The sequence below is a fragment of the Aythya ferina genome (genome assembly GCF_964211825.1).
Source record: "Aythya ferina genome assembly, chromosome: 22".
NCBI classification, from domain to species: domain Eukaryota; kingdom Metazoa; phylum Chordata; class Aves; order Anseriformes; family Anatidae; genus Aythya; species Aythya ferina.
In genome coordinates, this window is record NC_140320.1 from 4,006,565 (window position 1) to 4,029,552 (window position 22,988).

General features: G+C 60.9%; 4 protein-coding genes and 1 long non-coding RNA gene across 8 annotated transcripts in view; 4 read left to right on the plus strand and 1 right to left on the minus strand.

The window, feature by feature from the left end:
- The first annotated feature begins 518 nt into the window (after window positions 1–518).
- NLRX1 (NLR family member X1) lies at window positions 519–5,893 on the plus strand. The gene is made up of 9 exons (XM_084495970.1): window positions 519–587; window positions 1,009–1,090; window positions 1,287–1,347; window positions 1,484–1,581; window positions 1,665–2,281; window positions 2,692–4,100; window positions 4,784–4,870; window positions 4,977–5,228; window positions 5,366–5,893. The coding sequence occupies exons 2-9, from the start codon at window positions 1,012–1,014 to the stop codon at window positions 5,682–5,684; spliced, it is 2,922 nt and encodes a 973-aa protein (XP_084352096.1). The 5' UTR covers window positions 519–587; window positions 1,009–1,011; the 3' UTR covers window positions 5,685–5,893.
- Window positions 5,699–9,382, plus strand: NHERF4 (NHERF family PDZ scaffold protein 4). Of its 2 annotated transcripts, none has more exons than XM_084495971.1 (10): window positions 5,699–5,771; window positions 6,485–6,512; window positions 6,756–6,820; window positions 6,967–7,178; window positions 7,295–7,481; window positions 7,574–7,710; window positions 7,783–7,987; window positions 8,108–8,304; window positions 8,455–8,625; window positions 8,788–9,382. In XM_084495971.1, exons 1-10 carry the CDS (start codon window positions 5,729–5,731, stop codon window positions 8,830–8,832), a joined length of 1,290 nt encoding a protein of 429 aa, XP_084352097.1. In that variant the 5' UTR covers window positions 5,699–5,728; the 3' UTR covers window positions 8,833–9,382. The 2 variants fall into 2 exon arrangements, with proteins under 2 accessions (XP_084352097.1, XP_084352098.1); XM_084495972.1 differs by lacking the exon at window positions 5,699–5,771 and adding an exon at window positions 6,017–6,167.
- DRC12 (dynein regulatory complex subunit 12 homolog) lies at window positions 9,245–11,682 on the minus strand. 3 transcript variants are annotated; one of them, XM_084495974.1, is made up of 6 exons: window positions 11,496–11,682; window positions 10,884–10,949; window positions 10,573–10,674; window positions 10,113–10,205; window positions 9,715–9,845; window positions 9,245–9,634 (listed from the first exon to the last, which is right to left on the minus strand). In XM_084495974.1, exons 1-6 carry the CDS (start codon window positions 11,557–11,559, stop codon window positions 9,506–9,508), a joined length of 585 nt encoding a protein of 194 aa, XP_084352100.1. In that variant the 5' UTR covers window positions 11,560–11,682; the 3' UTR covers window positions 9,245–9,505. The 3 variants fall into 3 exon arrangements, with proteins under 3 accessions (XP_084352100.1, XP_084352101.1, XP_084352099.1); XM_084495975.1 differs by lacking the exon at window positions 10,113–10,205; XM_084495973.1 differs by having other exon boundaries at window positions 9,715–10,205.
- A 1,747-nt stretch (window positions 11,683–13,429) lies between these two features.
- CBL (Cbl proto-oncogene) overlaps window positions 13,430–22,988 on the plus strand; it is a 35,583-nt gene continuing 26,024 nt past the window's right edge. Inside the window, exons 1-2 of the mRNA XM_084495959.1 lie at window positions 13,430–13,732; window positions 18,611–18,858. Of these exons, the coding sequence (XP_084352085.1) occupies window positions 13,586–13,732; window positions 18,611–18,858 (395 nt within the window). The 5' untranslated portion in view covers window positions 13,430–13,585. The remainder of the gene's footprint in view (window positions 13,733–18,610; window positions 18,859–22,988) is intronic.
- Window positions 14,943–16,005, plus strand: LOC311422671. The gene is made up of 2 exons (XR_014685476.1): window positions 14,943–15,284; window positions 15,535–16,005. It is a non-coding gene; the product is annotated as an uncharacterized lncRNA (long non-coding RNA).

Below are 22,988 nucleotides of genomic sequence, written 5' to 3' on the forward strand. Positions count from 1 at the left end.
GGGGGGAGAGGCGCACGGGGACGGGTGTCCCATGGGTGCTGGGGGGGGGGGCGCACCCCAACCCCCGTGGGCTTTAAGGAGGGACATTTGGGATGCGAGTGCAAGCACGAGGGGGGGGCGGGGGGTGCAGGCTGGGATTTTCTGGGCGGTTCCTGGGATTCCCCAGCACTTTTTGGGGTGCCGGAGCAGCTCCACACCCTGCGGGCCGGCGGCGCGCTGCGTGCCCGTACAGGCGCGCATTGCACAACCCTGCCCCAGCCCGGCCTGCAGCCGCCCCCGGACCCCCAAAACACCCTCGGGACCCCCCCCCAATTCCCTCCAGTCCCCCCCCAGCCCCTCCAAACCCTCCCCGGTCCCCTCCTTGAGCCCCGTCCCCGCCGCATCCCCGGCTCCGGGCGGGGGCGCGCTCCCCCCGGCGCTGCTCCCGGGGACCGGGCGGGACCGGGGGCGGTCCGGGGGGGGGAACCGGGGCGGAACGGGGCGGGCCGGGGGGGGGCCAAGCCTCAGGAAGTCCCCGGTGCCCTCCGCCGAGCCCTTCCCGAGCCGGGGCTGCCGTCGGGGGGATCCCGGGGGGGCCCCCGCGGGAGGTGGCAGCGGCTGCGGGGGCTTTGGGAACGCGGGGAGGGGGCTCCGGGGGGGGGGGTTCCTCGGGGTTGGGTTTGGGATTTGGGGTTGATTTGGGGTTGATTTGGGGTTTTTGGGGGGGCTGCTGAGCCTCTTGTCCGCGGCTGGGGACGGGCAGCGGGAGCGGGGCTTTTTGGGGTTTTAATGGGAAAGCGCTGAAAAGCCCAGCGGGGGGGGGGGGGTCCGGCAGGAGGAACCCCCCCATTTTCCCCTTTTTTGCAATATTTTGGCCCTCCCCTCTGGGTTTTGCCACGCTGTCAGGGCTGAGCCCAGGCTGCCAGCTGTAGGGCCAGGAGGTGGCAGGAGCAGGGAAAGGGTCTGGGGGGGGGGCTGCCCTGCCCGGCCCCCATCTCACCTCGCTGCCTGACCCTTCTCCTCACATAGGGGATGTCCCGGGCTGTGCAGGGCCGGGGCTGCCTGCCCTGGGCCTGTTTGGGGCCGTACCTTCGAGCTGCTTCGCTGCCAGGTGAGCCCACACCACCCCTACGGGGCCCAGACCCCAAATCCACCCCCGTCCTGGGGTCACCTCGTCCCCCCTGGGCACCCACCCCAGCCACCCATGGGGCACCCTATGGGGTGCCGAGGTGGTGCCGGGGGTGCTGTGAGCCCTGCGGGGCTGGGGGAGGCTGTGTGGGACCCCAAAGCACGTTGTGACCCCACAGGTGCTGCCGGCGGCTCCTTCCACGGGAAGATCCTCAGCGGGGACAGCGTCTCCCTGCCCAGGTACAGCACCACCCCATAACCCCTTCCCAATCCTGCCCATCCTCCCTGCCTCACCCCAACCCCATGGGGTCCCCGGGTCCCTCGTCACCCCGCTGCCAGCCCCTGCCCTGCTCCCGATGCTCTCCTCCTGCCCCAGGAGCTGTGTTCGCCACCAAGGAGGCCCCCAGGGCCCCCCAGCCCAGCGCAGCTCCTCCCGGCACGGCTTGGACCACCTGAGGACTGTGGCCTCTTCTGGTGAGCGTGGAGGAGGATGGGGGGAGCCTGTGGTCCCTGCTGGCGAGGAGCCCTCCTCTTGCCAACGCCTTTTTCCCCCCTAGATGCCATCAAGAAGCACCAGAAGAGCCTGGCGGCGTGGTTCAGCAACCAGCCCAGCGAGGAGAGGCAGTTCGGCCCTTCCTTCTCGCTGGACGCGGTCCACGTGGACCCGGTGATCCGGGAGAGCTCCCTGGAGCAGATCCTGAAGCCTTCCCCCGAGCTGACCGTCCGGCACCAGCTCCAGCGCTCCTCCAGGCGGGTCATCAGCCTCCAAAACCTCTTCGAGGCGGACGCCTGCGGGCGGCAGGTGAAGAACGTGGTGCTCTACGGCACCGTGGGCACGGGGAAGAGCACCCTCATCAAGAAGATGGTGGTGGACTGGTGCCACGGGCTCCTGCCCCGCTTCGAGCTGGTCGTCCCCTTCTCCTGCGAGGACCTGTCCCACAGCCGCGTCCCCATCTCCCTGCGGCGCCTCGTCACCAAGAAGTACCAGCACCTCCGGGACGTGGCTCCCCTTCTGGGCGCCTCCAACCTCAAGGTTTTGTTCATCCTCAACGGCCTGGAGCGCCTCAACCTGGACTTTCGGCTGGCTGGCACCGAGCTGTGCTGCGACCCCAGCGAGCCCATCGCTCCCTCGGCCATCGTGGTCAACCTGCTGCGAAAGTACCTCCTGCCAGAGGTCAGTGGCCCCCCTTCCAGCTCCCCTGTGCTTCAGGCTTGGCTTTTGTGCAAATCGCTCCTTCTCCAGCTTGGCCGTGAGTCAACAGCCAGGCTCCGTCCCTGCAGGGACTCCCCGAGGTGGCTTCTCGCTGATTTGTCCCTGGGGGGTCTTTGGGGAGGCCTGAAAGACGAAGAAGGCAGCAGCTGGGGGCCTGCCCGCTGGGCTGTGCCCTCCCAGGTGTAATTTATATCCAGCAGGGGATGGGGAAAGCTCTTCGGTGCGCTTTGCCTGGGCAAGCTTTGAACCAGCGCGCTTCGGGCGGCAGCTTCTCCAACCCCCGGGGTGCTCCTGGTGAGAGGTTTGGGGTCCCGCTGAGCCTGGCTAAGAGGCGACACCCTCCCAGCTCAGCCGGCCACCTCCGCTTCCAGGCCAGCATCATCGTCACCGCGCGCCCGTCGGCCGTGCGCCGCATCCCCGGCAAGTACGTGGGGCGCTACGCCGAGATCTGCGGCTTCTCCGACACCAACCTGCAGAAGCTCTACTTCCAGATGCGCCTCAGCCAGCCCGGCTGCGGCAGAGAGGGTGGTGAGGGCTCGGGCGAGCAGGAGAACCTGGTGGAGATGCTTTGGAGGAACCTGGAGCGCCAGAACCAGATCGCCGCCGCCTGCTTCTTGCCCTCCTACTGCTGGCTGGTGTGCACCACGCTGCATTTCCTCTACTTCACCCGCACGGTGCCGCCCAGCCAGACCCTGACGGGCATCTACACCAGCTTCCTGAGGCTCAACTTCAGCGGGGAGGTGCTGGACAGCACCGAGCCCACCGCCGTCTCCATGATGAAGTACGTGGCCAAGACGGTGGGCAAGCTGGCCCACGAGGGGGTGATGTCCCGCCAGACCTGCTTCTCGGAGGAGGACCTGCGGCAGTGCTTCGAGGTGGAGATGAAGACGGAGAGCGAGCTCAACCTCCTGGAGGTCTTCCGCAGCGACGTCTTCCCCTTCTTCCTCACGCCCTGCGTGCAGCCGGGCAGGGAGCACGCTTTTGTCTTCACCATCCCCGCCATGCAGGAGTACCTGGCCGCCCTCTACGTGGTGCTGGGCGAGAAGAAGACCCTGGCGCAGAAGGTGGGCAAGGAGCTGTCGGAGCTCATCGGCAAGGTGAGCGAGGACGCCGCCGTGGTGCTGGGCATCGTCTCCAAGGTGCTCCCGCTGCGCTTCCTGCCCGTCCTCTTCAACCTGCTCAAGATCTTCCCCCGCTTCTTCTCGCGGCTGAGCGGCAAGGACCGCGACACGATCGCTCGCACCATGGCGGAGGAGCTGTTCAAAGAGGAGGACTACTACAACGACGACGTCCTGGACCAGATCAACTCCAGCATCCTGGGCGTGGAGGGCCCCCTGCGGCACCCCGACGAGGCCCCCGACGACGAGGTCTTCGAGCTCTTCCCCATCTTCATGGGGGGGCTGCTGTCCCGCCGCAACCGCGCCCTCCTGGAGCAGCTGGGCTGCTCCATCAAGAACCTGGCGGCCTTGGAGATCGCCGAGGCCATGAAGAAGACCGTCATCAGGAACAGCCGCAAGGGGCTGCCCCCCTCGGAGCTGATGGACTACCTCTTCTTCCTGCACGAGTTCCAGAATGAGCGCTTCACGGCCGAGGCCGTCCGCTCCCTGCGCACCGTCAACCTCTCCTCCGTCAAGCTCACCCCCCTCAAGTGCTCCGTGCTGGCCTCCGTCCTGGGCGCGGCGGGCCACGAGGTGGCCGAGCTCAACCTCACCTCCTGCAACCTGGACGCCGCCAGCTTGAGGACCCTCTTCCCCGTCCTGCTGCGCTGCAAAGTCCTCCAGTGAGTACCCGGCCGGCGTCCCCCGGGCTCTCCTCGCCTGCAGCCGGGGCAGGGAGCAGGGCAGGAGGGTTTTGTCTGTGCTCGGAGCCATCCCCGAGGACTACAGCATCCGTCGTGCCCTGCTCCTGGCTCGGGCGCTGCGTGCCGGGACCTGCAGTCCCCCCGCAGCCTCCCCGCGAGCAGCGCCCGGTGCCCGCGGGCTCCATCCCATTGCTCGGTGCCCCCCGGTAGCTCGCCCCGTTGGGTGCGAGCAGGGGATGGGGACCCCAAAGAGGGGGCCACGGGGTCCGTCGCGGACCATTTGGGGCGCTGCAGTCTTCCCGTCGCCCAGGGGGTGGCGAGCAGCGCTCGCAGAGATGGAGGCGGCCGTGCAGCGGGGCTGGGCGCCGCTTCCTTCCTCTGCAGCTTGGGGAGGGTTTGGAGGGGTCCTGCTCCCCCCCGAGACCCTCAGCACCCCCAGGCAGTGCTCGGGGTCCCCTCCTCTCCCTCGCTGCTGCCGGCGCTGGCTCTGAAGCTGACACTGCCCCCGTGCCCCGTGCTCCTTTTTGGGGAGGAAACCTCGGGGGGCTTTGTCTGGGGAGCCCAAGCGGGGTGGTGATGGGGAGGACGGGGTGAGCGGTCCCCCCCCCACCCCCCAGGCAGCATTTTGGCTGCTCCACCCGCTGTGTTTTGCCCTGCACCAGCCTGCAGCTCAACAGCCTGGGCCCTGATGCCTGCGAGGAGCTGCGCGCCCTGCTGCTGCACGCCCAGTGCGCCGTGAGCGACCTGCGGTGAGTGCTGCCTCCATCCCCACCCCAAAAAAAACCCCCCTCCCCGCTCCGGGACCCCCTTCCCAGCACCGTCAGCTCCCTGAACGCGCGTCCCCGTGCCCCGCAGGCTGTCCAACAACCCGGTGGGGGTGCAGGGGGCACGGCACCTGGCCGAGGCGCTGGCGGGGAACCGCTCGCTGAGCCGCCTGTCCCTGCTGCACGCCGCCCTGGGGGACCGGGGAGCGGAGGAAATCGCTCGGCGCCTGCCCGAAAACCAGCAGCTGCAGGAGCTCAACCTGGGCTACAACTCCCTGACGGATGCGTCCGCCCTGAGCGTGGTGGAGGTGGCCAAGAAGCACGCCACGCTGGACAAAGTGCAGTGAGTTCAGCCCGCCCGCTCGCGGGCGATGCTCCCCGCCCGACAGCCCTCCTGCTGCCACCTCACTCCCCGAAATCCTGCCCCATCGCTGTCTCCTTTTCTCCTTTTCTCCTTTTCTCCTTTTTTTTCCCCCCAAGTTTGTACTTCAACGACATCAGCGAGGAGGGCAAGCGGGCGCTGCACAGCCTGCGCATGGAGCGGGACGGCGTCAGGGCGCTCGTCTTCCTCACGGCGGGCACCGACGTCTCCGACTACTGGTCCAGCATCCTGAGCACCGTGCAGAGGAACCTGCCCTTTTGGGACCGCGAGCGGGTTCGCCAGCACCTCGCCCTCCTCCTGCAGGACCTGGAGAGCAGCCGGAGGCAGACGGGCAACCCCTGGAGGAAAGCCAAATTCCTGCGGGTGGAGAGCGAGGTCAAAAGGATGCTGGCGAAGCTCCAGCACGGGACCCTGTGAGAGCCGCCGGCCGGGCGGGGAGGAAAATCTGTCCCCGGGGGGAGATGCCCAGCGGTCGGGTGCTGCTGAGGCTGTCCAAGGCGTTGGGTACGTGGGAGGACCACCAGGAGCCCAGGAACACCCGGGACTTCTTCTTCTTCTTCTTCTGGGCTTGGAGAGTCCCAGCCCTGCTTGTGAAATCCTCGGTGCCATTAAAGCGCTCCGCTTTACTTTCCTGGTCTCGCTCTTCCCTGCTGAAGCTGGGAGCCCCCCCCCTCGGGCTGTCCCCGAGCCCCTTCCTCGGGGTGCTGGGTCCCAATTCCCAGCCCTGCTGGGCGAGGGCAGGCGGTGCCCCGGGGCTGGGAGGGCAGGGGAGACGTCGGGGGCTGTTTAACCATTAAACCTGGGGCGTCTTGGGAGAGGCGGGGACGCTGGCCTCGCTGCCACTTCACCCTGTACCTTGATCCCCCTTCGCCTTCGCTGCTGCCATGAAGCAAGTGGAAGGTAGGTGCCGGGGGAACGGGGCCTCGTCCCGCACAGCCCCTGCCCCACGGGCACGTCCCCGGCTCTGTAGGGCAGCGGCAGAGCCCGGGGAGGCGCCGGGAGGGAGCCAGGAAAACGCAGCTGGGCTGTTTGGGGGGGGGCTCGGCAGGAATCCCCTCTCCGGGGCATCGTGCTGGAAGAGGTGGGGAGGTTTCCAGCAGTTTTGGGGTCTCGTCGCCCTCCTTACACCCACCCAAAAGGCTCGGGGGGGGGGGGCTGTGCAGACTCTGCGAGCCCCCTGGCACGGCACGCAGCTCACCTCTCCTCTCCCCCCGCAGGGTTCGAGGGCGACAGGACGTCCATCGTGTAAGTGCTGAGCTCCCCCCGTTATATGGCCCCATAACGGGGCTGTGCTGGGGCGGTACGGGACGGGCTTCCTGGTCCCGGGGAGGTTTTTCCCTGAGCTGTCAGCTCGGGAGAGGTGTAGGGTCAGCCCCAAAAGGGACAGCCCCTCCCGGTGTGCCCCATTGGCAGGGCTGGGGTGGGCACGCAGGGGAAGGCGCCGGGGCTGCCCTAACGTGGCCTCCCCCCGGCCCTTTATCATTTCAGAAAGTTTGAATTTAACCCCAAAGATGGGATCGACAACCCGGCCCTGTCGCTGGCTGAGGACACGGGTAAACACCCCGCTCTCCTGCGGGATCAGGGCACCCCAGGGCGCGCGTGGCAGAGGGAAATGGAGACCCCCACGGCTACGGGGAGGGGGTCCCGGTCCCGCAGAGCATCCCTGCGGCCCCTGCTCACCGCCCGTGCCCCCTCGCAGACGGAGAGGCCGCGGGGGAGCCCCGCTTCTACCTCCTGAGCAAGGGCAGCGCGGAGACCTTCGGCTTCTGCCTCCACGAGGAGCTGGGCGGCGGGGGGCACGTGGTGAGGCAGGTGGAGCTGGGGGGGCTGGCGCAGCGCAGGGGGCTGCAGGACGGGGACCGGCTCCTGCAGGTCAACGGGCGCTTCGTGGACCACCTGGACCACCAGCGGGTAAGCCCCGAGCATCTCGGGGGGGTGCAGAGGGTCCCCGGCTGCCCCCCCTGAGCCCTGCTGGAGAGGTCCCGTTCTGCGGGGTGAAGTCCTGGAGGATGGGTTTGTGCCCCGAGGTGGTGCAGAGGATCAAGGCCAGCGGGAACCAGGTGCTGCTGGCGGTGCTGGACGGCGATTCCTACGAAGCAGCCAAAGCCCTGGGCAGGGACCTGGCCCAGCTGCTGCCTGCCGACGTCCGCCCGCGCCTCTGCCACGTCAGGAGGGACAAAAGCGGCTTCGGCTTCAGCGTCTCGGGGCCAGAAGGTACAGGACGGGGACGGGGACGGGGAACGGGGATGGAAACCCGCCGGTGGTGCCACCCCGCTGGCTGCATCCCGCTCCATCCCGTGGCGCAGGCACCAAGGGGACGTTCCAGCTCTCGGTGCGGCACGGCGGCCCGGCGGACAGAGCGGGGGTCCCCACAGGCTCCTGGCTCCTGGAGCTGAACGGGGCCAGCGTGAGGAGCTGCTCGCGCGCCCAGCTCGCCCGAAAGGTGCGTGCTGCCCCTCCCGGGACGGGCGCGGGGCTGACCGTGGCGCTGAGCGACCCCCTGGTTGTCTTGCAGCTGAAGCAGAGCGGCAGCAAAATGACGCTGCTGGTGGCGTCGGGCGCCGTGGAGGAGTTTTATCGCCTGCGGGGGCTGCAGGTGCCGGCCGCGGCGGCGGACGCCTCCTGGCTGCCCTATAAAGCTCGCGAGCTGCACATGGTGAAGGGCCCCGGTGGCTACGGGTTCCTGCTCAAGGAGGACGACTACGGGGCGGGGGCGATAGGTGAGGGGGGGATCGGGGAGAGCTGCGAGCACCCTGCCTGTGCTGGGGGCTGCTCCCGGCAGGATTTGGGGTCCAGAAGTGTGGGATCCCCCCCCCATGAGCATTTTCCCTCTGCGGCAGGCCAGTTCCTGTGGGAGGTGGATGCCGGGCTGGCGGCCGAGCGGGCGGGGATGAGGGAAGGGGACCGGGTGCTGGCGGTGAACGGCGAGAGCATCGAGGGGCTGGACCACCAGCAGACGGTGCTGAGGATCCGCGCCCACGAGGACCGGGTGACCCTGCTGGTCATCGACCCCGCCAGCGACGAGTTTTACCGCTCGGTACGCCTCGGGGACCCCCGGGGTGCGGGGAGAGCAAGGTTGTGGGGTGGATCTCAGCCCCAAAGCTGCGTGGGGAGGTCCTTTTAGGGTCCCCGGCTTGCTGTGGGGCTCCACGAGCCGCTCAACTCACCCCTCGGTGCTCTTTTCCAGCTGGGGCTGTCCCCTCTGCTGTTCCTCGAGGACGGTGACCCTGCCTCGGGCTCCTGCACGCCCTCCCTGCCCTCTCCCCACGGCTCCCCTGGGCTCTGCCACGTCGATGTGGGACCAAAAGGCCCCGGCTCCTGGCTGGTGGCTGCTGCCAACAGCATAACCATCGCCCAGGTAACCCGTGGCGCCGCGCTGCTCCTGTCCCGGTCCTTCCCTGGCCCTCTGGGGCTGGTGGGAAGGGGCTGCGTGGCCCTTCGGCCCCAGGGGCTGAGCACAAAGCTCCCCAAAACCCACCCAGGGAGCGGGTGGATGTGTGCTGCCCTCTTGTCCCCACAGAGCCCGTGCAAGGAGGAGCAGAGGTGGCTGCACGAGGCGTTCTAGTGGCCCTCACCACGGCCCCGGCGGGTCCAGCCTGCTGCTGCTCCCGGTTCCAGCTCCCCGGAGAGCCGAGGAGCCGCTCGGGATGGCCAACGCTGCTCCAGGCTGGAGCTGCCGGCATCACACCTCGCACGGACTCACCTCCGCTGCCCGAGGCCGGCCCCAGGTTTTTATCAGAGGCCACCTGAAGGCAGAGCTGCGCCCTCACCGCCTCCCGGAGCGTTTGGGGACGCGGCACTCGAGCCCTCGCCCAGCTCCAGGCTCTGGGTCGCCCCCAGGAGAGCCGAGGCAGTGCCCCTCACGCCGTGACCCGGGGCGAGGGGGAGCCTGGAGCTGGGCTCAGCCCGGGGCTGGCCCTCGGGCGAAGGGGAGAAGGAGCAGGGGAGGCCTCGGGGCACTGGAGGAGCCCCCCAGCTCCGCTCCTGGACTTTATGGGATGGTAAAACCGACAAGGATCAGGGCTGGTAAAAACGCCGTGACTGTGAGAATAGGTGGTCAGCTTTCCATCCTAACGTCCTGTTCTGCTTGGCGCTTTATAAAGGACACGAACCCACTCCGCCGGTCCCGTGGGTGGTGTAACGGAGGCTGTGGGGCTCAGGATCCGTCACCCAGGCTGGATGTGGAGCTGGGAGGCTCCCCACATGCTTCTGGCCCCCTCCTGGAGTCCCCCGGGGTGCTACATCTCCAGGGGGTTGAGGCCAAACTCCTGCAGGCGCTGCTTGTGCTGCAGCTCGACGGCCGTGCCCTGCTCCTCCCAGTGCTGCCTGGCCTCGGCCAGCTTGGCCAGCACCAGGTCCAGGCTGTCCTGCTGGGAGAAAGGACAGTGAGAAGGGGAACGGTGCTGCCCGGGGGAGCCCCGTCCCCCAAAAAAACAGCCCCACTCACGTGGAGGATCTGCTCGTACTCGCTCTCCATGGCGCGCATCGTGCCCTGCAGCTGGGCGATGGTCCTGTCCCGCTCTGCCAGCGCCTTGCTGGCAGCCTCGTGGCTCCTCTGGCTCTCCTGGAGCCTGCTGGCTGCGGGGTTGGGGACGGGGGACACTGAGGACGAGGGCATGGGAGGCTGGCACTGCACCCACGGCGTGTGGCACGGCCCCTGCCCCATCCCCGCTGCAGGGGATGTGCCGGGAGCAGGGTCAGGCTTTGCCTTCAGCTCCTGCTGTGCCCACAGCGCAAGGCGAATGGCTCCCATCTCCCGTTTCTCCCCCCAAAAAATGTGCTTTGCTGCCCTGGAAGGAACCCGTCCCCATCCCAGCAGCAAGGGGGGGGTGTCTGGGGCCCTACCGAGCTGCTCCCGCAGGCTCTTCACCTCCGCCTCCAGGCGCTGGCTGTGGGCTGCCGCCTGCCTCTGCAGCTCCTGGTGCCGCCGGCTCATTTCTGGGAGCCGGGGAGAGGAGAAAGGGGCGATAGGAGGGATGGGAGGGAGCTCCCCGAGCTGGGAACCCGGCCCTGGTGGCCGGGGGGGAGGCTCTCCTCCTGTGGGGGAACCGCTCAGCCTCTGCGCCGAGCGTGGGAGAGCGAAAATGAGCCCGGAGTTTTGCATGTGGCGAAGACCGCAAACCTCTGGCTGAGGTTTTCACCTCTGCTCACACCAGCTCCGGCTCGAGCGCTGGAGGAAGTGGCATGGCCGGGGGCTTCTGCAGCCAGGGGCTGAGCAAAATGGCCCGAAGGGAGAGCTGGGCTGAGCTCGGTGGCGTCCCAAGGTGTGGGACCCTGCGTCTGCGCCCTCCTGCCTCTCCCTCACCTTGGTGCATGGCTCTTTTGTCCTCCTGTGCCTGCTCCAGCGCCTGCTCCAGCTCCTGCAGCCTCCGCCGGAGCCCCACGCTGTCTGCCCTCGCCCACGGGGCTGCGAGGCAGAGATATGGGGCTGCTGTGAGGTCTGTGTGCCCACAGGGGGTGACCCACGGGGATCCAACCCCTGGAGCAGCACCGTGCAAGCACGGGGAGCTGCAGGGCTCCATGCAGCGGGTGCCCTGCTCAGTGCCGTGCCCAGCACCCCGATTTTCCTGCCCTCTTTCCCTTCCCAAGCTTGCCCCTGGCTCCTCCAAACCTCACCCGGGTGCTCTCCCAGGCTGTCAGCCTCTTCTGCCGCTCTCCTGGACGTGGCTTCAGCTCGGCTCTCTGCAGCCAGAGGGGAGGAAGAAGAGAGGGAGTGAGGAGCAGCCCGGCCGTGGGGCTCGGCCCGGGGACACCGAGGGCTCACACGTGGCTCGGGGGCAGCTCCCTCGGGATGCTCGCCCCATGAAGGCTTGGCCGGGACACACCAGCAGCTGAAAGGCTGGCACCAGGGCTGCATTTTTGCCGACACTGAGGCAGGGTGCAGCCGGTTTTACTCCAAGCAACTTCCCTGCAGAGGCTGCACCCTCACGTGGGACCGCAGGCTGATATTTCGGGGGGAAAACAGGGCAGCAGCCGGGCTCCTTGGTGCACGGAGCTTTGGGGACCCTTCCCAAACCCCACTCCGGGCATTCTTCCACTCTCGGAGGTCTGTGGAAGCCGGGGCCTGGCACTTTGAAGCTCCCCACCAGGTCCTGGAGGTGCAGCGGGGAGCAGGATGCTGCACAGAGCCCTGGGGACCCTGCTGCCTCCTCCTCCTCCTCCTCAGCATAGCGGGAATGCGAGGCTCACATCCCTGCTGCCTCAAGGCAGGCAGGACCCCAAACTCACCCCCTGCACTTCTCCTTTTCTGCTGCTTCACTCTTTTCCCCTTCCCTTTGCCCTTTGGAGGCATCCTCCGGCAGCGCCGCTGGCAGGGACCCGGCTCCCCGAAGGCGCAGCAGCTGCCTGGAAGCCAAACCCCGCTGTTGTAGCAACTGTGTCCGCAGCGAGGGCAGCTCGTCGCCTGGCCCCACGCCTTCCCCCGCCTCGCAGCAGCTGAGCATTTCAGTATTTCCCCTCCCAGTGACACAGGCGTGGGCCACACGCCCCTAGAGCAGCGCCGGGGTGGTCCGAGGCCGTCCCCGCTGCCGGCACCGAGCCGCTTGGGCTCGGCTGGACCCCGTCCCAAAAGCATCCCACAGCCCCGGTCCCACAGCCCCGGTGGCTCCGTGGGGATGGGGCAGGGAGGGCAACGCTCCCAGGTCGCAGCCCATGGCCAGCCCAGCGCCTCGCTCCCTTCCTGCCCTGGCTCTCCCCTCCGGCACACCCCAGCTCTGCCCTGGGGAGCGGGGCTGGATTTTGACCCTCTTTTATAAAAAAAAAAAAAAAAAAAGAAGGCGAGGAAGGAAGGGAGGGGATTTCAGGCTGTTGTTTCTGCTCGGGACACGGTTAACCCCGAGGAGCTGGGAGCGTGTGGAGGTGCTTTCTTCCGCAGGATGCTGAGCTCGCTGCGTGGGCTCTGGGCGAGGAACATCGCATCCCCCGCTGCTGCCAGCGCAGTCCCAAATCCTCCTTCCGCAGGGAGGAGGCAGTCCCCAAGGAAAGCAACCTTTGCTTGAGGTCCTGCGTGTAAAGAAGCCGTGGCTCGGGGTGAATCACGCCCGGGGAAGCAGATAGGCAGCAAATTTTTGTGCTTGGCTCCACCAGGCTGGTGTAACCCTCCCCAGCCCTCTCCCCAGGTACTTGTGGTATCCCGGAGCTGGCCAGGACACCCTCCGGTGGTCAGTCCGGCTTGACTATTAGCCAGAAGCCATTAGCATCTAATGGGAAAAAAACCTCAGGAACACGGCCTCAATAAACGTTGACATATTTGAGGTCAATATAATCCTTCGGAAAATTTGCCCAGGTAATTAAAGCCAGACAAGGAGCTGCCTGTCCCAGAAACATTTACCGACTTCGACCAAAGGCTGTAACATCAAGACGGGGACTTTTATAACCGATTTATACACGGTTACTTGGCCACATCTGGTGCAGCCAAAAAAAAAAAAAAAAGTGTGTTTTTTTTTGTTTTTCTTTTTTTAGGGGATTTGCACACCCTGGGGATCCCTGTGTCTGGGTGCGGGGCAGCGAGCTTGGCCATGGGGTTTGCTCCAGCCTGCAGCCCCTGTCTCTGGGTGCTTGTGCGGGACACATGACATTGGCCACACCGCAAAATTTGCTGGTTTTGTGTTTTCTTTCCCCTCGTTGTTGTAGGAATTAACGCCTGAGCACAACATGGCTGTGGGGATGCGGCGACTGTGGGGCGAGGAGCGGGCTCCTGCTGCAACGCAGCCGCCTGCTTCCCGATTTCTGAACGTCTTCGTGTGGAAAAAAAAGGGAAGTTAGCCTTTAAAAAGGGGAAATAATTCTAATTTGCAAGGCGCAGGGGGCGGCGCGGCCTGGGCCCAGCAGGCCGGCCCGCTGGCAGCCAGACCCGTTGCCATGGCGACGCCGCCCCGCCCGGCCCGCGCCCCCCTCCCGCCCTCACCAAACATGGCCGCCGCGCCGCCCTCCCCTCCCCGCGCGCCTGCGCGGAGCCGGCGGGAGGGGGGACGGAGTGCGCGGGCGCTGCCCAATAGCCGCCGGCCCCTTCCCGGCGGAGTGGGCGGGGCGAGGCGGGCGGGGGGGCGGTGCGACCAATCGGCGCTCGGCTAGGGGGCGTGGCTAAGGGGGGTGTAGGGCGTGGCTGGCGCGGAGGGCGGCACTTGGGCGGAGGGCGGGGCAGGGGCCGGAGCCGGGCGCCCCCCGCTGCCGCCGCCGCCACCGCCACCACCGCCCGCGGCTCCGCGGCTGCCGCTGCCGCCGCCCTCCCGGCCTGGCCCGGCCCGGGGCTGCGCCCCCTTCCCCGGCCGCTTTCCCTGCAGGGCCCTGAGGCCCGGAGCCGCCCCCGCACCGCTCTGATGTCGGCTCCGCTGAAGAAGGGCCCCGGGGGGCTGATCGGGCTGATGAAGGACGCCTTCCAGCCCCACCACCACCACCTCGGCCCCCACCAGCCCGGAGCCGTGGATAAGAAGATGGTGGAGAAGTGCTGGAAGCTGATGGACAAGGTGGGGCTGGGGGATGGGGTTTGGGGGGGATTTGGGGGGGTTTGCGGCTTGGGGAGGGGGGTTTGGGGTGGTTTATGGGGTTTAGGGGGGTGTTTAGGGGGGTGTTTTGGGGTTTGGGGGGGGAATGGGGTCCCTAGGGCCGTGGGAAGCGATGCTGGGGGGCTAGGGGAGGTTTTGGGGTTGGGGGGGGGGTTTTGGGGGGTTAGGGTAAGGAGGAGGCAGGGTGTGGGGTGTGGGGGGGTTATAGGGTCACGGGGAAAGGAAGGGAAAGGTTTTGGGGGTGGGGGGGGAGGGAGCAGGGAGGGTTTGGGGTGGGGGGGTGGGAGGAGGGTTGGGGGTGGTGGGTAAGGAGGGTTTTTTTTTGGGGGGGTGTAGGGAAAGTTGAGGTGTTTTGGGGTGGGGGGATCGCCCCGTGATGTTCCCACGGGCAGAGGCTGGCTGTGGGCCGGCCCTGGGGGGCTGCAGGTGAATTTTGGGGTGCCCCATGGGGGTGTCGGCCTGTGCTGGGAGCCTGCTTTGTCCCCTGAGCCCCCAGGGCTGGGGCCGGGCTCAGCACAGCTCCTGCTCCTTAAAAAAACCCCAAAAGCCTCGGTGGGGGGCCCTGGTGCAGCCCTGCGAGGAGCTGGGGGCCGTCTGCCTGCCCTCCCCTCCCCTCCTCCGCTGTAAAATGCCAGGAAATGGCTGTTGTGGGGGCAGGACAGCGGGACTCGGGGCCTGATGGATCACAGAGCTACGGCCTGGGGAAGGGGCTTGTCGTAGGAAACCCCAGCGAGTGCTTGGTTTGTTTGGGATCCTGGCGTTATTTATGGAGCGACCCGGGGAACGAGCATCCAGAAAGGAGCAGAAATGTAAAAACCTTCTGTTTTCCCCTCTGGGAGCAGGGCTGGGGGCATCCCTCACCCCCTCACCCCACACTTCTCAGCCCTCCTCTCTCGTCCCCGCGGTGTTTATGCATGCGGCGTCTGAAGCTCCTGCAGCAAACGCCGAGGAAGGCAGCGTAGATGACTTTCTTCAAGCCGTATTAAATGGTGTTCGTGCCAAGAAATCACTTGGTGTTGGCTGCCTCGCCACAAGGCACGGCTCGTAGCTGTGCTCCCGGTGAGCTCTGGTCGCCTTTCCCAGCCTGAGGATGGAGCACGGGGGGTTTGGGGCAGCACCGGGGGGCTAACGTGGGGCAGGTGGCTTGGGGAAGAGCTCAGGAGCGGGTTTCTCTTGGCAGTAAGCTCCCAGATGCGACTTGTAGGAATGCAGCTCTTCGTTCCTGCCTGGACGTGATGGATGTGGATGTCAGCCCCTGTTTGACTCCGTCAGCTGGGCTGCTCGGAGCAGGCGGCCTGCAAAAAGCTCCGAGTCCCCTCGTGTGGCTGGGGGAGGCGTTCACGTCGCATCTGTGGAGCCACCGTGAAATCACCGGCAGAAAAGCCGAGCCAGGGCTGCCCCTGTGCGTGCCACGGGTCCAGGTAACCTCATCCCAGTGTGCACGCACCTCCCGGCTCTGCTGCTCGGACAGCTCCAGCTGACGGAGTCAAACGCGGGTTGGCAGCCACATCAGGTGAGGTTTTGGTGAATTTGGGTTGTGTTGTGCACGCTTAGAAGACGTTTGGGTCGGAAATTTGTTTAATAGTGCAGCAAATTGCCCGGCTTTTATACGGTGGTTGTGGAAGGAGCGATGAGAGAGGATAAACGAGCGGAAGCTGTCGGAATTGGGTTGGCTTTTCGGGCCAATTAAGCGAAATTACAGGTGCAAATTGGAAAAAAAACAACCAAACAATAACCATTAGTAGCTGATGCTTGCTTTGCAGAGCCGTGAGCTGTATCTGTGCGTTCACGACCTGGTTCCTTGGTCTGCACAGTGAGCTGCTGCCCGAGCACTCGTGCCTCTCTGCTTCAGGAGCTGCCTCCTGCATTTCTATGCGAGCTGATCCCTCCAGATGCTCCTCAGGATCCTCTCTGATGCGTCCCTGTCCTTCAGACCCCTGCAGCTCAGCTTTTTGGTGGTGCTGAGCGCCTCTCCTGCCGTGGGACGTGCTAGGGTAGCACGGGCGGCCCTCTCCATCCCCGCAGCAGGACGCTGAGCTGGGTGAAGGCGATGGATTTAGCTCTGAGACAGCAATTCAGATGCCTGTGAGCCTGCAAACCCGCAGCAGTCACTTCCTTCTGGGCTCCAACCTGGTGGCCTACAGCTTGCTTCAGCTGCTTTTGGGTTGTTTTTATCGTGCTGGCTCATCTTATCACGGTCTTCAGCAAATAAAGCGGTGCTCGGTGTCAGAAAACCGATGATGTATCGGCTGTTGAAACCAGTTCGGGTGTGTTTTTTTTTTTAAGGGAAGGGCTGAAGCTGTGAATCAGCTCAGCAAACGTGACCCGGGCAGCCCACCAGAGCTCGGGGAGGGGTTTGAGGCACGGGTGGCGGTCACCAAACACCCAGGGAGAGGTGCAGGGGGTGTCACAGCTCCTGCTGTTCACGGCAGAAGGAGGTGAAACACGAATTCGGCAGGGAATGGGGAAATTTTAGGTGGCTTCCCTTCTCCTGGTGGCTCCAGGTGAGGTGGGATTTCCAGAGAACGTGGCTGTCGAGCTCTTCAGGGAAGAAATGAACTTGTCCGAACCGTGGGAAGGATGGGGAAATGACAACCCCAAGTTGACTGGATTGTTTTCTTTGCTTCGAAAAATGAAAAATTGTTGAAGTCAGGCTTAGGGTTCTTACCGGGTCTTCTTCTTAGAGTCTTCTTGCTGGACTTGAGGAGCTTTGGAAGCGCTTCTGGTATCTCTAAAACCCCCAAAGTCTCCATAAAGCCGTGTTCCTGAGAGCACAAGGCAGAAACGAGGCCGGCTTGGCTGAGCTGAGACCGCTTAAAACCACGGGCTGCTTGTGCTTGCTGCTGTCACACCTAACGAAACGCGTGCTGGCTGCTCCGTTTCCTTCCCCATTGCTGCTCCCGGGGCTGGGGACACTTCTCGGGGCACTGTCACCCTGCTGCCAGCCCCGGACCAGGCAGCGGTTCCTGTGAAGGGGCCGTGTTTAACCCCTTATCTGAGCTGGTTTGGGGTGACTCGGTCAATCGAGAAGCTCGTTTGGTAATAAAATCAACGCTGCTCAGGCCCTGCTGCGAGCTATTTTGGGTGTCCTCGCGGGTCACGGCGTGTGAAATGTTTGGTGGAGGCTTTGAGGGGTTTGCAGGACTCGCTTCTGCTGCGAGGAAACGATGAATTGCTCCCGAGGTTGGGCCCATTGCTGATTTTTGGGGTCTGTCCCTGCAGCTGGGGCTTTGGGGGCAGCAGCCAGCCCCATTTCTGTGACAGAGCCTGCGGGCAGGGCTGGCATGCGTGCTTCGTGTGGCTTCCTCGTCCCGAGCGCTTTGAAGCCTCCAAACCCAGCGTGTAACAACCAGCCTCGCTGCAAGAAGGGGTTTTGCTCTCCAAAATGCAGCTCGGCTGGGATCTGCCTGCCCTGTGTAGGGCCCTGGCCTCACACAGGGGATGGACGTGTTGCTTGGGGTGGCTTTTCCAGGCGAGGACTTCCCTAAAGGGCAGTCTTTTTTTTTTTTTCTGCTCAATTTTTAGCAGCCCGCTGCCCTTCCCTTCTCCATCCCCTCTCGTAGGGGCACTGCTTTAATCAGATGCTGCCAAACCCCACGAGGTTGCTTATTGCACGAGCCCCGAATGACAGAGTGAAATGCTGAACTTCTCTTTTTGGACTAAATTACTTCATTTTCCAACACCCCTTAGGTTTTTAAGGGAAGTGGGCGTTTAAGCCTGCCCTGTAGGGAACCAGTCCCTTAAATTCCTCTTGAAGGTCTCTCTCGCTGTCTTTCATGGCAGGTAATAGAAAATTTTGGCAGTGGTGGATGATGAAGAGGCTTCTTCTACCCTCCCTGGTCATAAACTTCTTACCCTGAGCTGTTGGTGTGTCCATCAAGGACCTACATTAAGTTCAGCTTGGATCTGGATTTGCCTGTGAGGCCTGAGCAGCAATATTCTCCTTGTGATTTACACCTTAACTGCAGGATGCACGAGTGCCTAAAAATGCAGTTATTCTGTCAGTGAACCTAACAATTCTCTTTAGATGGTGCAGCTCTGGGTTGACGTATTCAGGTTCTTTGAAAATGTGATCTGCCTGCCTTAAAAAAAAGGAGAACTTGGGGCTGGGAAGGAAGAGAAGTTAGATATTTAGCTGTGCGCCAAGCTGCAGGCAGGGCATGGTCAGCCAATAGCCCTTTACCCTAATTATTTAACCAGAAGAGCTGTGAATATGCTACGTTTTTTTTTAAAAAAGGCACAAATTATTGTGAAGAATTCCCTTTTTCTATGAGATTTGTCTACTGGAAGCCAGGCTGATGCGTAACAGGGAACACAAGTTCTCAAGAGCTCAAATTTTTTCCGAGCTTTCCCCTACGGTGTCCATCATGCTGTGGCTCCCTTCTCATCCTTGCCCAGATTTCCTTTGCCTTCACCCTTCCCTGATGGCCGTAATTATCCCCAAAAAGCTTTTATTCCTCGTGGTCTTTGCACTATTGAGGTGAAATTTTGCTCAGGGGTGTGCTCAGAGCCTGCAGCAGCAAGTCCTGGGCGCACCGGCGGTCGGCGACGTCCGTGCCATTACAAACCCCATATGCTCCATGTTCTTGAATTTTGTTTTTTATGATGAGGTGGGGTGAAAAGCAGCCTCGTGAAGCAGTTACCTGTGTGCTGGGGGTTTTGCTCTGTGGATTTGGTAGTGGTTGGATTCCCCATCTGGACTCGAGCACCCAACACAGCTTGTTGGGAGCGAGTTTTGGTGTGCCGCGTTCGTAAGTAACCCCGAGCTATCTTTAAGTGACCGATTGCTGCTTGATTTTTATTTTTTTATTAAAAATGAGTGTTGTGGATTAACCGCAGGTGGTGCGTTTGTGCCAGAACCCGAAGCTGGCGCTGAAGAACAGCCCGCCCTACATCCTCGACCTGCTGCCTGACACCTACCAGCACCTCCGCACCATCCTGTCGCGCTACGAGGGGAAGATGGAGACCCTGGGAGAAAACGAGTATTTTCGGGTCTTCATGGAGAACCTGATGAAGAAAACCAAGCAGACCATCAGCCTCTTCAAGGAAGGGAAGGAGCGGATGTACGAGGAGAACTCTCAGCCTAGGTAACGGGGAAATGGTTTCAGATATCCGCGGTGTGAATTCACTTTGAGATGGCTGCTGAACGGCGTGTCGTCTGCCCCTCAAAGCAGACCTGGGATGAATTTAAGGCTAAACGTGCAGTTTGAAGTAAAATATACTTGGCTACATTGGAATCAGAGTGTGGAGTAGGTGTTCAGAGCCTGCGTAGCCTCGGCTGTTGTCTGGTTCAGGTGTGCTTGGTTCATGTGAACCATCAAGTGTGCTGTGGAAAGGTTTTGCACGTATTTTTCATTCTCCATAGAGAATGCCTCATGAGAGAGGCTGGTAAGGTCCAGAATCACCTTTCTGGCCATTTTTGGAAGCAGAAGAATACTTTGTTATCTGTACCAAAGGAATCATCTTTAGGCTTCCTGGGATTTTTTTTCCTTTTTCTAGGAACTGTTTCCAACAGAGGGGGAAGAAGTAAAAGAACCTCAATTTGTGGGAAGAAGGCATTGAGCTAAAACCCCCAAACCTTCATACATTGAAAACTTGCTTTTTAAGGGTGCGAGCAGTCTTGCAAATGCATTTTTTTTTTTCCAGCAGTCATATCTTAAAGGTGAAGAGTGCTCACTGAAATGGGTGGGTGGAAAAGGAGACTGCAACTGTGTTTGGAAATAAGCTTTGCTTGGTTCAAAATAGCGTGAATTTGATGAGCACTGCTCTGTGCTCGACTGCTTTCCTTCCTTTGGCTTTAAGGAAAGCAAAGCTCGGGTGACTTAGGAGAAGGGTAAAGCTCTGGGAAACGCCGATCCAGCATCCAACGTGTTTGCCTAACTGCTGGCAGCCGGGTGCGATGGACAGAGATACAAAGCATGCGCCTGTAATTTTAAACTCCGTTCAGGGTTTTGCAGTAGGCATCGAATTAAGAAAAAAAAAAAGAGGAGAAAAAAAAAGTGAAAACAACCCAGTAGCTGAGCGTAATTGCCCTGGGGAGAGTATGTGGTTAACGCCCTGGCAACTACTTGCTTGAATTACTTCGGGGGGGAAGAAAAAAGAAGTGCTGGCACATGTTTCTGCTATAGCATTGAACTCCCTGTAGCTTGCTCTATAATGCTGAGCTCCAGCAGCCCGTGATAGTGGGTATGGAAGTCATTGGTGGTGCTGCCTTGTTTCTCACCGCCACCGTTCAAGAATGAATCAAGATTTTATGTATCTATATAAATATCTTTCTGCCTTGCTGCCTAGCGCCGCTTTGTGAGCGTGGACTTCCTCTTCGACTTTGTTTGAGGCAGGGTTTGGGAGTGGAAATGCAGCTCGTGGTGCGGTGTTGTTGCTTCTTTCTCAAGAAGTTCAGTTCTCTGTACGAGGCCTTCAGGAACTGGCTTTGGCGTGATGTGCAAACGCAAGGGGTGGACGTGTGGGGCGGGTGGTTCTTTTTCCCCTTTTTGGGGAGAATGTGGTTTCTGTAGACACAGCCGGCTCCTCACGCATCTGTTGCAAGTTTGGGTGAGTTTGGGGGCGATGGTGCTAGGTGGAATTTTATTAATTATTACAGAAGATCATGGATGTAACAAGGATGGGGGGAAGACCACATGAGCCTGCTCTGTTTTGGGGACGAGGCAATATTTAGTGGAAAACGATGGAGGGTTTTGTGCCTGCGCTCAGATCCAAGTGAACTACAGCATGAAAAGCACTTTTTACTGGGAATGCATTGATTAAACCAATTAAAATTGATCTCTGGGGCTTCTGCTGGAACTGGGCATTCTATTGGATTGTCCTTTGAGATGGTGACAGCACAGATTGTCGCTTCAGACAATGATTTTACGGTGCAACAGGTTGTTCCTGGAATATTTCAAGGAGCATTTATCACTTAGGATTTGTGTATTGCTCCCATATAACGCAGGTGATGTTACTTTCTCAAACACTGACTGTTGCCTCCAGAAATAGGCTAAGAGGGTATGTGAAACCCTTGCCTGTGAGCTTTGTTCTGGTCAGCTGTGTGTGTGTTGTGACCATAAATAAGGAACATCCGATGAGCAAGTGGTAAGTAGCCCTGTCAGTAAGTCCAACACCTCCCCTCCTGTCCCACATTATTTCAGGGAGAAGCAAGGAGCAATATTTCAGGAGAGTTCAATCACCCTGGAAAAAAACTCCTTATTCACTTTGCAGTCAAAATAATTGGAAAAAAAGGAGGGTGGGGATCCAAACCAGTGAGCTTAAACAGGCTTCCCGTGGAGGATGCTTGCTGGCAGAGGTGGCAGGGGGGCTTTGGGGAATTTCTAACTGTGCTGTTTGTGAATAAACAGCTTACCAGGGAAGCGACTGTGGTGAGACGTATAAACATAAGCATGAAATCAGAATCACATCCCAGCTAGTCTCATTCCATCTTCCTTTGCTTTTTGCTCAGCCTGGGAATCACCAGGTAGTGTTTTGGCCCAGGAGCAGGGTGTCCCAGCCTTTGGTGCTGGTAACGACTCCGGTAACTTTCTCAATTCTCTAATTTTGTTGTAGAAAAGGAAGAGGTTAGGGTAGCCTGTGGATTTGAATCATATGCTGATTCAAGAGAGACCTCTGCACCGAGGATGACACTTCTGCTTCGGCTAGGAATCTGCTCATTACAGCACTTCCAGCATCAGGCTGCTTGCTTGCGTGGGCTCCTGGAACCTGATGACTTGAAGTGCTATTCACTTGCTTCTTCTTAAATTTAATTAAAAGAAATGGTGCTCTAAGTGCACCTCTAGATTTAAAATGTTTATAATCAAGCGAAGCAGCTTGACAGATTTCCTCACCTTGTTAGGAGTTGAAGGAAAAACTTGCTTTTTTTTTTTTTTTGGCTTGTAAGAGTGAATGAGTTCAAATATCCAAAGCGTGGGAGAAACTTTCTGGAAGATTGTCAGCAGCCTGTAGAGCAAACAAATATAACTTGAATCTGGTATTCATTGGAAATATACTCATGGCAGCCTGTGTGTGTGCTTATGTGTATATAAAAAATCTGTTTTGCTCTTGATCTTATGTGAGCTTACTGCTGATGTTAGTCTGCAGTGTTTTGAAAACATGCCTTTAAAAATCTAATTTGGTGTACTGAATGATCGCTTTTTCTTGACTTTCTGACATTTTTCCCCGTTGTCCTTGAAGTTTCTTTCTTCCTGTCTTCCAGATTTAGCATTCAGTTTGTTTCCTGTTGTGTATGCTGTTGTTTTCCTCCCCCGGAGGTCTCTTGCTGTAGAGAAAACGCTCTATTTTGACGTTTGCATAAGCAGTGTGCAAGCTGTGCAGGTGTTTGCTGCTAGCAAACACACCAGCCATTAAAAACGAGCGAGGTCTCCTTCAGCTGTAGGATCAGGTTTGTCTCAATCACTCGAGCATCCAGGTTTTATTTTTATTATGTCTCAATCTTGGTGCATTTCCTCTTCTCAGCGATTCTGCAGCCTGTGCCTCCGTGGTGGGCAAAGGCAGAAGTGGAGCAGGGCTGCGGGGCACCGTGTCCTGTAGCTGCTTGTGCTGCCCTGAGAGCTTGCAATAGCTGCAAGATGTGTGTCATAGTGTCCAGTTTTTCGGCACACTGTGGTCTGTGTGTTTTGGGTAGGCTGTGTGGGAGTGTAAGATGGATGCTGGTTGGTGCCTGCTTAAGGCAGGCTTAGTTTAAAGCCCAGGAGTACAAATAAGATTGCGTTTGCATGTTGAAAGTTTCAGGGTGTATTTGCAAGGAGCAGAGGCCTGGATGTGTTCCCCTCTGATGTTGAAACTAGAGCAGAGAGGCAGAGGTGCTGAGAGCAGGGCTCGAAGAGGCTCGTGTGAGCGCTCGCGGATGTGGGTGAGTCTTTGTTCCTTCAATTTCAGCCTTGTTGCAATCGTGGGGCTGTTAGAAGTGAATGCAGCTCTCCTGTGTAATACCTTAACAGTCGCTGTGCTGAAAGCAGCCTCCTGTTGTGGCTAACATCACCGTTAGCACGCCTTCCAACACCAGCAGCACTCGATGGCTTGATTTCTTTTCCTGGGACTCTAACAGCCTCGCTGGCTCTGCAGCCCTGCGGTTTTGATGTCCAGGCCTTCCCCAGAAACTGCTGTGAGCTCGCACGACCTCCTCCTGCGATTTTAGCAAAGGGAACCTGCCTGCTTGTTGTATCAGGAGAGCTCGACAGATGCTATTCAAATTCTGCTGTGGCTCACT